At 38.3% G+C, this 14,473-nt stretch overlaps 1 protein-coding gene across 3 annotated transcripts in view; it reads left to right on the top strand.

The window, feature by feature from the left end:
• Window positions 1–14,473, top strand: part of SLC44A1 (solute carrier family 44 member 1) — a 202,307-nt gene that overhangs the window by 134,691 nt on the left and 53,143 nt on the right. For all 3 annotated transcript variants that reach the window (XM_059143509.1, XM_059143508.1, XM_059143510.1), the window contains exon 13: window positions 7,114–7,251. In XM_059143509.1, the coding sequence (XP_058999492.1) occupies window positions 7,114–7,251 (138 nt within the window). The remainder of the gene's footprint in view (window positions 1–7,113; window positions 7,252–14,473) is intronic.

The raw sequence follows: 14,473 nt of genomic DNA, 5'->3' as shown, positions 1-14,473 counted from the left end.
TGATATCTGTAGTACCCCAGGCATGTGGCTGGACACAGCAAGTCCACTGTAGTGATGACTCTTATTCTGTAGTACTGTTCATTGTTAGTTTCTTTTACATTTTTAAAAAATAGTTTATTAATTTATTTGAGAGAGAGAGAGCAGGAACCGAGGGAGGAGAAGAGGGAGGAGCAGACTCCCTGCTGGGCAGGGAGCCCAGTGCCCGGCTCCATCCCAGGACTCCAGGGGCAGACACCTAACCATCTGAGCCATGCAGGCATCCCTCCTTCCTAATTCTCAAAAATTTCTTATCTCATCACCTGTTTACATTCTGGAATTATCCTTGCAGTGTCCAATAGAGTACAGTGAAATAATAATACTAGTTATAATGCCAGCTAATATTTATCAAGCACTTATCCTGTGCCAGGCACCGTGGCTCACATTTTACATATGGAGTCTCCCATTCGGAGATCTGTTCTGTGTACTCTTTGGAAATGGTTAATAATTAGTTAATGCCTGTTGCATTGTTTTCCTCCCATCCTTTTGCTATCACTCCTGAGATTGGTATGCAGCTTTGAAGTCAAAAGCCTTGAGCAGAGCTGGACAGGGCAGACGCCTGCTGGGCCAGTTGAGGTGTATTATTTTGCTTATGCAAATGAGAGCAGCAGACAGGGTCCGAGGCAGCAGAGAGTGGTGGAGACTGGCAAGTTGGGGAGTTCATATTCCAATCAAAGAAGACAGTCACTTCTTAGCCCAGGTATATTCTTGCCATATGAGAATTTACAGACAGTTTCTAACTCTTCCAGTTTCTCAAGCGAAGCCAGAATTCTGGATGTTTGCATTTTATCTCCTGCTATTAAAATGTTGACAGCTAATTAAAAAAAAAATGTATATCTGAGTGAGCCAGAGCTGCTAGGGTCTCCGGGCCATACAGTGTCAGTTGACCATGGGCCACCAGTTTGTTGCCAGTACTTAGAGGATAATAGTAGAGGAGTGTTGGTACGTATGGAGGTAGACTAGACCAGAGTTGTTTTGCAGCTCAGTCTGAAATTGGGAAGCCCCATCCATAGTCCGGTGCCATACTGCATGGAGAAGACAGCTGGCTTCAAAAATGACCTTTGGGTTTTCAAAATAAGCCATTAATTATTTATAGCATAGGTGTTAGAGTTTTGCACATAAATAGAGTGAACTATAAACTGCTCTTTGTTTCTGCCAGTGCTTATCTTAATGTGTCAGGAAGGTGATTGTACATCTCATCTAACAGAATGCACTTTGGGTGGAGAGATTGTCTAGAGTCTGTTTCTTATGGGCATTACTCTGGCCTCAGTTTTCTTCGACACCATTTGGAGATAGTGGAGTTTAATACTGGAGGGGATCTGCTTTCTGGCTGCCAAGCTTTTAAGATTATAAAGCTCGTCTTGACATAAGTAGGAGTGGGAATTGCAAAGAATATCTTTTGAGCACCTATACCTGATACCATACTAAGCATTTAATCTATATTATCACTTTCTCTCCAACTCTATAAGGAAGGCTCATTACCTTTGGAGAGAAAATGGAGACTAGCATCTTGTCGCAGACCATCTGACCTAGAGATGGAGGAAGTTTTCAAATCTAAGTTTGTGTACTTATTGCTAGGATATCACCCTGTTTTCCATATAAATACCCATTTTATGCAACATAAAGAAGACTAGAGTATAGATTATTTTAGAGAATATGCAAACATCTCAAATTTTCATGTTTCATTGTATAAACTAAAACAAGTGATGGTTTTAAAGACAATCAGTTTTGGGGCACCTGAGTGGCTCAGTGGGTTAAGCCACTGCCTTCGGCTCAGGTCATGATCTCAGGGTCCTGGGATGGAGCCCTGCGTCGGGCTCTCTGCTCAGCAGGGAGCCTGCTCCCCCCGCCCCACCCGGCCTGCCTCTCTGCCTGATTGTGATCTCTGTCTGTAAAATAAATATATAAATTCTTTAAAAATAAATTAAAAAATAAAGACAATTTAAGATTTGTGACATATTATTAATTCTTATATCTCTTAAACAGTCTAAGAATCTAGAACCAAACTGAATGAAATGAATGATGTTGGTGGGACTTTTGCCCCCTCCATTCCTCACTCAAAACAAGAAAGGGATAATTTTAATTACCTTTTCCCTTACTTAATTCATAACAATCCACACATAGAGTTGTACATATCTGTTCCCTTTACCTACCATTATTGTTTAGCTCTCTCCTATTATTCTCTAAAGATCTTAAATTTTATCTCTTTTTTAAAAGATTTTGTTTATTTATTTGAGAGAGAGACAGTGAGAGAGGAAAGGGTCAGAGGGAGAAGCAGACTCCCTGTGGAGCTGGCAGCCTGATGTGGGACTCAATCCCAGGACTCCGGGGTCATGACCTGAGCCGAAGACAGCTGCTTAACCAACTGAGCCACCCAGTTGAAGAGAATTTTTAAGTCTGTAAGTGAAGAAAGGAAAGGTACAGAAATGTAGATATGTTCTGGGACATGTGGCCAAGCAGACCTGGGTTATCTACGTGGTGACCTTCCACCTCAACATTTTCTTCCATGTGACCAGGACTTTTTCACCTCATCCTGTCACACACATATGTTACCACTTGGGCCTAACAGTCATCCTTTTAAAACGCTTCCTGGAGGGTGATTACCTTTATCTTGCTTCTGGGAGTTATATAGCCTTAAGGCCTCCATCCTGCCTGCGCACATTTTGAGCACTCGCTAAAGCTACATGTTAATCATCGATGCCTCTCTGTGGGCGGTTTACTCAAGATCAGGAAGGCTGTGTGAGAAAGGAGGTGGGCTGGAAAAAATCTCAACCAAGTAGTTCAACAGAAAGTTCAGAGAACAGTAATAGGGAAGGGCACAAAGAACTCAGAATTTCTTGAGCACCTTAGCATGAATCCTTTCAGACTAGGAGGTAGAGAAATAGAAGGAAATTTTCACTGGCATGCTATGATCTGTAGCACAATTTTCCTCCTGCAGAGGTCATCCTGACCTGTGTGTGTCACATGCAGCTCATCTTTCTGCCTTGGGAGTGGGAGAAAGAGCTTACGAAATATCCACTTAACTTTTTTCGGTTAGGTTGACTACAAAAGGAGTTGCACAGATCTGTAGGAATATTGCCAAGAAAGCTAAATTTCTAGGAGCATATCCAGCCCTGGAACTTAGGAGTAGAGAAAAATTATTGCTGCCTTCTTCCAGGTCCACAAATAAATAGGCTTCTGCTCTAAATGTAGATGGGATGGGTGGGGCAGCATGGGGAGAGAAGAAGGAAGCAGGAGAGGAGGAATCATAATTTCTTCTGAAATGACTGAAAAACAGAAAAGCTTTTATGGTTTAGTCTGGAGATGTTAGGCCTTCTCTGAGTCAGCTGGTCTGATGTTAGGGGAGAGAGATTGGAGGTATATGGGTCCTCTCTTGCTTCTGTCTCTTTCAGAGAAGATCCTTTTCAAACTAGAAAGGGGAGAATAGCATACTTAAGAGTGAGTCGTTGATCCTCATTGAGGAGGTGAAATTGAAGACACTACCTATTTGATTTAAATGGGTTATCGAATATCTTTGATTCTAGATATCATAATGCTTTTTTTTTTTAACTTCAGAAAGTATCTCATAATCAATATATATAGTTAATGTGACAGGGTATCTTCCCCTGGAAATCTGTTACTAAGTAACTGACATTCGTTTCTTGATCATGTCTTAGGATAGAGGAAGTAAGGTATTTTCCTTATGGGATGTTCTATTTCAAATCATTAGATGTCTGTCGTTGAACTGAAGCATTTTGGTGAAAGATGCTGGAAGACTTTGAAGTTGCAGAGAAAGGTACTAGAAGATTGAAGGGATAAGAAGATGGGTTCCATAGGCTGTAGACAAGGGTGATACTGTTCCTGGGCAGTACTCAAGAACAGGGATCAGCAAAGTTTTCTGTCAAGGAACAGATAGTAAACATTTTTGGCTTTGTGGCCATATAGACTCTGTCCCATTTGCTCAGGTCTGCCATTGTAGCCTGAAAACAGCCATAAATGCCATGTAAGCAAATGAACATGGCTGTGTTCTGATAAAACTTTATTTACAGAAGTAGGAAGGAGGCCAGATTTGGTGCACAGGTGGTAGTTTTTCAACCTCTGCTTTAGAATAAATTGTTGAATGCATTTTTTGTTTGTTTTGAGTATGGAGGGAATTGTATTGGTTCTCTGAGAATAGATCAGGCCTGAGAAATTCTTCTCCATTATCTTTCGGCAGAGTTAAAATTACGTAAGATCAAAAGTATAGTTTATTTTTATGTCATTGAGGCATTTGGCAGAATATTTGAAAAGAAGCTTTGTAGATGAAGAAATGTAGACCACTGCAGTTAGGTGATTAACTCTTTGGTGCCTGCTGCCTTTGAACTGATAAGAAACACTGGCTGATGACAATATATGAGAGCAAGCAGCAAATTATTGCTACCAGAACAATTTAATAGTATCATTTCCTTAAAAGACTCTGTATATTAGCTTTTGAGATAAAAAGAACTGCGAACACAATGTAGTAGTATGTTCCAATAATAAATTACCCCAATTTGTTTAGTAGAGTTGTATATAGCAAAATCATACTGTCTTTCTCAAAGAGCATCATTATATACTGCTCCCTTGGTGAAAAATTAGTGTCCTACTCAGTTGTAGTGTTATTTCCTTGGCCCTAAAATACTCTGTATTTTTAATCAATAAATTTAACTGTGTAATGGCAACAAATTTTTGGTGACTCAGACTTCATCTTCATATGAAATTCCTATTAACTAACAAGCGTACAAGAGGAACATTCATAAAATAAAGACTGTGTCTCCCAAGCTCAGTGTTTAAATGGGAGTGGGAGATACAGGCCTCCAGTTACGGAATAAATAAGTCATGGAGATGAAATGTACAGCATAGGGAAAATAGTCAGTGCTGTTGTAATACTGTGGTGGCTGACGGTAGCCACTCTTGTGAGCAGAGCATAACTTAAAGAGTTGTGGAGTCACTGTGTTGTGTAGCTGAAACTGATGTAACATGATGTGCCAACTATATGTCAATTAAAAAAAAAAAAATGGGACCCCGGGTAGCTCAGTCAGTTCAGCGTCTGCCTTTGGATCAGGTCCTGATCACAGGGTCCTGGGATCGAGCCCTGCATTGGGCTTCCTGCTAAGCAGGGAGTCTGCTTCTCCCTCTCCCTCTACCCTGCTTGTGCTCTCTCTCTCTCTTTCAAATAAATAAAATTAAAAAAAAAAAAAAAAGGAAAGAAAGAAAAAGACTTTATTTACAGGGGCACCTAAGGTATCTCAGTTGGTTGAGCATCTGACTCTTGGCTTTGGCTCAGGTCATGATCTCAGGGTCATGAGATTCAGCCCGGCATCAGGCTCCATGCTCAGTAGGGAGTCTGTTTGAGATTTTCTCTCTCCCTCTGTCCCTCCCTTTACTCTTTCTTTCTCTCTAATAAATAAAATCTTTTTAAAAGATAAATGTTTCCGGGGCGCCTGGGTGGCTCAGTGGGTTAAGCCTCTGCCTTCGGCTCAGGTTATGATCTCAGGGTCCTGGGATCGAGTCCTGCGTTGGGCTCTCTCCTCAACAGGGAGCCTGCTTCCCACTCTCTCTTTCTCTCCCTACTTGTGACCTCTCTCTCTATCAAATAAATAAATACATAATAATAAAAAAAGAAAACAGTATTTCACAGACAACACAATGTAAAGTAAGCCCTTCATGTGCAGTAGTTTTCCAACAACTTGAACATTTTGGACTCACCAACAATTTAAGTCCACACTAAACCAAAAATTCCTCGGGATTATAAGTTTTAGCCACAAAGCCTACATACTTTCGCTTCCTACGACTCAGATGTATTTGATGTTCTAGCATGTATTCACATTTCCCAGAAAATGTCAATCCTATTCTAGAATGCACTGTACAAAGGGGAAAAAAATCAGAGTCTGTGACAGAGGGTCAGAGAGGACACGGAGCAGCAGAAGCAGGTATAATTGAATAAAAGTGTGTCACCTGGGACCCAGTACTACAAGGGACAGAAAGCCAGCTCCATCTGGCCTAAAAAAGAGAAAGTGAGAAAGGGGGAGGGGGACAGAAGAGAGATTCTTAGCAATTTATTAGCTTCTTAGGCTAAAGTCCAAAAACGTGGCTAGTTCCTAATCGTGCAAACATTGTCACCAAGTACAAGACCCTGGTTTCTCTCTGCTCTTGCTTCCATGATGGTAGCCTTGCCCTCCCTTTCATGTTGTTACCTCCAGCAGCTTCAGGCTCTTCCCATTATGTTGGCCAAACAGCCCTGGCAGTTCATCCCTTCACACCTTGCTTTCCAGGAAAATGAGAGACCTGCTTTGTCAGGAGCTCTTATGGAAGAAGGAGACTTTTTTTTCCCCAGAAGCCCCAGGGAACATCTTTGGCTTTTATTGGCTCTATTAGTTTATGTCCCAGTCCCTGAACCTGTCTTTGTGGAGCTGGGTAGAATGGGCTGATTGGCTTACCTCAATCAGGGCCCACCCCCAGAGCTAGAGATAGCGTCCCCCACTCAGACTCTAAGAGAAGGGGGAAGGACTCTTTTCTCAAGGGGAACTTGGGGCCCTGCTCCCAGGAGGGAGGGGTGTATTGGGCAGCAAATAGCCGTCTACTACAAAAATTGTGAGAAGTGGCAGCACAGACGAAAGCACCAAGGGGAGATGGTAGGTGTTCCAGATAAAACAGCACGCATCCTTGTGCCTTTTATCTATTTGTGTGGCTTTTAAAGCATCACTGAAATGGTAATAGTGCATCCCTGATATTCACAGTGATGAACCTGAGACATCTAGGAAAGGTTAAATTATGTTTGATTTACTAAGACGGGGAAGAAGTTAATGGATGTTGGAAAGGTTTGTGTGCCTTAATAAATATCAGTGTTTTAAAAAGACTGAAATAAGCCAACTGAAAAGCTCTTTTTACCATATTGGGTTTTGGGGGTTTTTTTATGTCTAATATTCCTTGTGCTGAGTTTTAACCTGTACCTTACCAGAGCCATGGGTTTAACTGGGAACTGTTTTCACAAGCTGTGCTTTAACTGTATTTGGTTTATATCTTAACAGAGCAAAATTACATTTACTGATGAAAATACCATTTTTTGCTTTTGTACAGAATGCATACACAGCCACAGCTATCAACAGCACCAACTTCTGCACCTCCGCGAAGGATGCCTTTGTCATTCTTGTGGAGAATGCTTTACGGGTGGCTGCCATCAACACAGTGGGGGATTTCATGTTGTTCCTAGGCAAGGTAAGACCACATCTGTTACCTGAGACATACAGTGAATTTTTGCATATATATGTGTTTGCTTTTTCATTTGAAAAATATCTAGTCCACCAAAAAACTTAAAGTAATATAGGTAATATATAAGAAACACTTACAAAGCCCTTAATTTATGTCAGGCACTCTTCTAAGTACTTTACATGTCTGGTGCTCATTTAATCCTAACAAGAAATTTGTGAAGGAAGTTCTGTTATTATCCTCATTTTATAGATGGGAAAACTGAGACAGCAGTCAGTAATATGTCCATGTTTCTCCTTACATACTTTGATCTGTACAGAATTCAGGAATAGTCTTCTTAGTGGTTAGAGGTGCTGTATCTGGAGCCTGACTGCCTGGATTTAAATCCTGGCTCTCTCACTGTGTGACCTGAAGCAGGGTACATAACCATTCTGTGCCTCAGTTTGTTCATCTGTGGAAGTGGGATAATAATAGAGCCAAACCCCTAGAGTTGTAAGGATTAGACTGGCTAATACATGTAGTGTACCTAAGACAGTGTCTGACACATTGTAAATTCTCAATGAATGTTGGCTGTCACTGTTTCTGTATATAAATGCCTTTAAAACAGAGCTGTGTGGGAATGAGACTTACCTGTCCTTAAACTGTCTGAAAAGAGGTAATTTTTCTATACTATTAAAATCTGCAGAATAATAAATAACATTATAGTTGGATTTCTGTGTATCTGTACATAAATATACTCAGAAATTTTGAAAAATTAATATACTATACCATATATAATATACCATAAAATACTCAGAAATTTTGAAAAATTAAGCTGACATCCCTATAACCTAATAACATCACTTATATATATTCCCTCCCAGTGTTTTTTTCATAGGCTTATATTTCTATAGTGTAACACTCATAGCATACTTACCAATTTGTTCTGCCCTTTGCACATTATATTACATTGTATCCAGTTCTCCTGTTGCTTTGATAATCTTCATAAGTATTCATGATCATGATGGGCAGTATTTTATCAAATGCTATTCTTAGACACTCTCTTACTGCTAAACACTTAAGTTCCTCCAGCCACTGTGTTTTGAAAATGCTTTTAAAAAGGAAAAAATACTTGGTGTAGAGAGGCCAAGATACCATGGTGTGGTGTCAAGTTCTCAGGCAGCTGTCATCTAAAAAGAATTATAAAACCATGCAGTTGTTTTGAAAATCTGTAATTAAACTTACTTGGATTAAATTAAATTAAATTAAACTTGGATTTGTTCTTGTCATGTTTTTACAACAGGAAATGTTTTATAGTAAGGATTGAATGAGTCAGTCCATGTTAAGGACTGAGTATAGCGTTTGACACTCTTATTAACTATTGCTATTATTTATATGCTATATGACTAATTTAGGAAGCCTTCAGATTTTATGTCTAGTTTATGTTTTACATATTTATAATTTATCCCCACTACTAAGAAGGATATGAAGCAGCTTAAAATACAAACATATGTACACAGAGCAGTTAAAATAGAAGAGAAGCCATAGAGAGAAATAAAAGAAAGTTATTCTCAGGGGCAACATTTGATCATAATGGTGATTTTAGTAAACTCTGATGGAGACATTTGCTCCGTATTAGGTACTGAGGAATGTACTTTATGGGAAGTGTTATTCGTCCTCTCCTAGAATGTGAGCCGCTACTGTTTTCCTTCATTTTGTAGCAGAGGAAACTCAAGTTTAGAGAACTAGATAGGTTGCCCAAATTTAAAGGACTAGAATGTGGCAGAGCTGGAGTTCAAACTTACGTCTAACTTCTCAGTTTGCAGTCACTATGTGCTAACCTTAAGTTTGCCCTTGAACTTTTTTTTTTAAGTCTTTTGATTCAGTAATTCTGTTTATGATAAACCACTGCTAGATATAATCCTAAATACAGAAAAATACAACATTATTTCTAATAGTTAGTAATTGCCAACAATCTACTGCCTACCAATAGAGAAATGGTTAGAAATAATAGCAAACTGTTATTCACCTGTTGTTAGACCATGTTTTTATTGAAAGTTTATCATGTGATCTTTACATATAATATGACAAGTGAAAAGACTGACTTGACTATCAGTTTAAGGATGTACATATTAGAAAGAATTACTATCTCAAAGTGTTAATGATTATCTTTGGTTATTGAAAATACAAGTGATTCCAAACCCCTTCCCCTGCTTTACCATAATGAAATAAGTTCTCTATATGAAATACACATTTCTCATAATGGGGAAATATAGAGGTGATAAAATACAGTGTTTTAAATTGACTTTGAGTTTTTGAGCAGCCTATATCAAAATTTTTTCTTTGGTTTTACCATTTTTTTTCATTCCACAAATATCCTAGAGTGCCCACTAGTAATATGCTAGGAACTTTTCTGGATACAGGTGATACAGTAGTCAATAAAGAGAATTTAAAATCTAGTAGAAAAAGCAGTTTTATATCACTTTTTTCACTTTATGTTATGAGCATTTCCTATTTTATTAAAAATGTTTTAATCATGGTTATACAATTGTATCATTTATTTAACTAAGCCTCCAATTTTTTATAGTTAAACTATTTTTTATAGTTAAACTATTTTCATTTTACTAACATAAAGTATGATACAGAGAAACTTTTGTATACAAATCCTTGCCTGCATCAATCCTTATTTCTTGAGTCCAGAATCCTAGAAATAGATAGAGTCAGAGTACATAATATGTTTCTTGATGTACATTACCGTGCTCACTTCGGCAGCACATATACTAAAATTGATGTACATTACCAAATTGCTTTTCAGGAACATTTACATTTGAATAATATAAAATTTATAACACTGTAAAAAAATTACTTTTAAAACCATGAAAGATAAACTGGTTTTTTTTTAATAGTATTTTATTTATTTATTTGACAGAGATCACAAGTAGGCAGAGAGGCAGAGAGAAAGGAGGAAGCAGGCTCCCCGCGGAGCAGAGAACCCGATGTGGGGCTCGATCCCAGGACCCTGGGATCATGACCTGAGCCGAAGGCAGAGGCTTAACCCACTGAGCCACCCAGGCGCCCGATAAACTGTTTTTTAATCCAGATACCCAAAAAGAAAAAAATAAAAAATGAGAGGGGAATAAAGTCTGGGTTTCCAACATACTGAGATAAACATTCTATAGTTTTCTTTTAAAAAAATATAGTACTGATCACAGAATACAGTAAATCTTTTGAAAGCATTTCTTTCTAAAAGTGGTTGCTAGTGTGCAGAAATAGTTTCTGAGCAGATAGTTCAAGAGGGGAAATCGGAAATCCCCAATTTCCCTGGGGAAAGACAGGCACCTGTGTGGCTCAGTCTGTTAAGTTTCTGCTGTTTGGCTCAGGTTATGATCCCAGGGTCCTGGAATGCAGCCCTTCCTCAGTCTTCTGCTCAGTTGGGAGCCTGCTTATCCCCTCTCTCCCTCTGCTCTTCCCCTTGCTGGTGCACTCTTTCTCTGTATCTCTCACTCACTCTCCTTCAAATAAATAAAATCATTTTTAAAAATTAAATAAAAGTGTCAGGAACGAACTATTGATAATATACAACTTGGATTAATCATGAGATAATTGTGCAGAGTGGAAAACACCAACGCCAGAAAAGTAACTACTGTATGTTTCCATGTATGTAACATTCTTATATACCTTTTTTTTTTTTTAATTAAGTAAGCACTACACTCAACATGGGACTTGAACTGATTATATAACATTTTTGAAATGACAACATTATGGAAATTGGTGGTCACTCAGCTAGAGATGGGGTGGGGGAGGAGTAGGAGTAGTTATAAAAGGTTAACGTGAAGGATCCTTGTGATGATGGAAATGTTCTGTATCTTGACTGTGTCAATGTCAATACTGTGGTTGTGGTATTGTACTGTATACAAGATGTTACCATTGAAAGGAACTGGGTAAAGGGTTTATGGAATCATTCTTTGTTATTTCTTACAACTATACGTGAATCCAAAATTGTCTTAAAATTTACCATTTCATTTGTAAAACCCCAGAATTCAGGGGCGCCAGGTGGCTCAGTGGGTTAAGCCTCAGCCTTCGGCTCAGGTCATGGTCTCAGGTTCCTGGGATGGAGCCCCGAGTCGGGCTCTCTACTCAGCAGGGAGCCTGCTTCCCCCTTTCTCTCTGCCTGCCTCTCTGCCTACTTGTGATCTCTCTCTCTTTCTGTCAAATAAATAAATAAAATCTTTTAAAATAAGTAAATAAATAAAATATTAAACATCTTAAAAAAAATTAAAAACCCTGAATTTCAAAGAAAACAAAAGACAATGCCCTGGATTCCATTTCTGTGGAACCCAAGTGATTTCATGGAATGGAATTAGATTTGGAAGGGATCTTAGCTCCTTTAGTTTAGTGGCTTGTGACCTGTGATCACTGGTCTATAGGGTCCTCCTAGGTAAGAATAGAGATCTACAAGCTATTTAAACATTTTCAACTCCTATAGATAATGCATATTTGCCCAATAAAATTATACCAAAAACCCTACAAAATCTGTTTCTCCACTTCTGTCTGAAATTTTTTCATCTCTATCTGAGAATACTACTTATAACATTAATTATTGGCAGTTTATTTGGCATTGATTAATTAAAAATGAGAATATGAATTATTACTTAAATAGGTGCTATTTTACTGGTAAACAAAATCTTTCAAAACTTGAGTTCTATGTGGAAAGGGCATCATAATGCAAGATTTATGGTGGAAATCAAAGGAAGGAAGAAACAGATTGCCAAGCCCTGTGTTATATGCTTTCAGAATGCTTATTTTAACAATTACGGGATGTGTGTACTCTTAGGTCTCTTTTAAAGGTAGAAAAACAAACTCAGAAAGCCTGAATTTGAACTTGCTTGGAGTCACAAACTAGGAAGCATTAACTCTGTGTGATTCAGATCTATGTCTTTCTGATTCCAAAACTAGCACCCTTTCCTTCCTGCTTCTCACATCCTGGCCTGTATATGAATCTCTTCTGTTGCATCACCAATAATGTATCCTGTAGACAGGAGAGTCTAAACTTTTTAAATCGGGTGTCTTATTAGGGAAAAAAAAAATTTGAGCACACTTCCTAATATATTTATATTTATTAATATATATATAGCTTTTAATAATATGTATTGTAAAGCATAGTACAAAAGAAAATTTCAATAAATGAGAAATACAATATGAAGTCCTAGGTGATCCGCTTCAATACTCCTTGAGTATGTATATCCCACTATGGAGACCATTGATAAAGACCAGTACTTCTTATAGGCTGTGGACTTTATCAGAATGACCTGAGGTACTTTTTAAATAAATATTGCTGGGTTTCATCTTAGATCCAACCAACTGGACTCCAGGGGTAGGGCCCAGGAATCTGTGTTATTCTCGAACTCCCCAATTGATAACCTAGACCCCTCATCGTTTGAGAGCCATTAATGTATCCTCTGCTTGAATAAATGCATGATGCCCTTTCACTGTATTTGGAAGCAATTATTACACTTCTCTGACCTTTTCAGCTAAATATCATTAATTCTCTTTTTTTTTTTTTTTAAAGATTTTATTTATTTGACAGACAGATGACAAGTAGGCAGCGAGGCAGGCAGAGAGAGAGAGAGGAGAAAGCAGGCTCCCCATGAAGCAGAGAGCCCAATGTGGGGCTCGATCCCAGAACTCTGGGATCATGACCTGAGCCGAAGGCAGAGGCTTTAACCCACTGAGCCACTCAGGCGCCCCTGAATATCATAAATTCTTGAAGTTGTTTCTAAAGTGACAGTATCCATCCTTCCACCTCAACAGCTTTTATCTCAACATTGGTTTGGTTTGTCTGAGTCACATCTTCTCCCTATAATTGACTTTAACATTTCAAATGTGGCTTGACTTTAAGTAGTCTAATGAGAGCATAAAGAACCTAAGTCCTTCTATAGGGTGGATATCAACAATTTGAAGAAGAGCTATCAAAAACAGTGATTTCATCCTAAAACCAAAAAGCATGAGAGAAAATGGATATAATTAGTTACCTGTAGAAGTCACCCCAGAAAGTAATGGTAAGAGAGGATTCCTGAATGTTTGCCACCAAAAAATGGTAAAGGGTCTTCAAAATTTGGAGCAGACCCAGATTTGTTCCCTAAAATCATCCGAGAAGGGTCAGCTGATAGCCTAACCAATATTTCGTCTAATGCATTATAACTCTTGGTTAAAATAATAGAGAAGGAGAGATGCTTTGGTGTGGATTAATAGTAGGGGAAAGGCAAGAGAATTAATTCTCAAGCTGCCTGTTCTCAGCACTGGACAGGAAAAGACTGCTATGATCCTAGAGGACTCTTTCTTTTCCTTTGTTACTTAATGATGGATGGTAAGGCAAATAAGGGGCTGAGCAAGACTGTGTTTAGGATTCAGTATAACCTATTGCTGCTTTATATCCATATCCAAGTATTTACTGAGTTTTTACCTGCAAAGAATGCTGGAGCTGGCATCGCAAGACCATGATTTAGGTGGTATCTGCTCTTCTACTCTGTGACCCTGGGCAGGTTGCATAGTGTCTCTGAGCACATTTCCCAGTCTATAAAATGAGGATGATGATGTTTGCCATAAACCATTATAGGGACTGAAAAGCTGAACTAAAATATAGTAAAAGAACTACAAGAAATTTCAAGTGCTGCCTGGAAATGATCAGAGTAGGTCATTCTTGACAATAAGCAAATTGGCTATTTCTTGTATTCGTCTATGATGGATGCTTGTGGCAACCTCTTTCCTCACAGGTAATCTAAATTTAAATTTCGTGGCAAATCATATTCAATTCGCCATGTATTCTGTGTGAAATAAAATATGAAACAAAGAAAAAACTCTCAGAGATGTTTGTTGCAGCATTATTTATACCAGAAAACAATAAAAGTCTCCAGATGTAGGAACCCGGTCAAATTTTCTAAGTCCCCTGTAAGATGAAATTATGTGACTAAGTGTTTATGAAACATTTGATAGTGATATTATAAATATTAATGAATAGCTTTTAATGATTCGTATGTATAATGCTATTTCATATATGTAAAAGTGCTTAGAAGTACATAGCAATACCCCGGAATGTCAATAATTTTTTTCTTAGTGCTATTGGGGTCATTTCCTAAAATATGTATACACTTATTTTAAAAATGGCCACAGGTGCTATATATATGGGAAGTTTTAAGGAATAAGCATAATCTTTGGAAAACATGACTCTTTTTTCATGTAAACCAGAGCGTTT

The sequence above is a fragment of the Mustela lutreola genome, chromosome 12, assembly GCF_030435805.1.
Source record: "Mustela lutreola isolate mMusLut2 chromosome 12, mMusLut2.pri, whole genome shotgun sequence".
NCBI classification, from domain to species: domain Eukaryota; kingdom Metazoa; phylum Chordata; class Mammalia; order Carnivora; family Mustelidae; genus Mustela; species Mustela lutreola.
The sequence above is the reverse complement of the archived record's forward strand: the minus strand, read 5'-3'. Positions and strand labels throughout refer to the sequence as shown.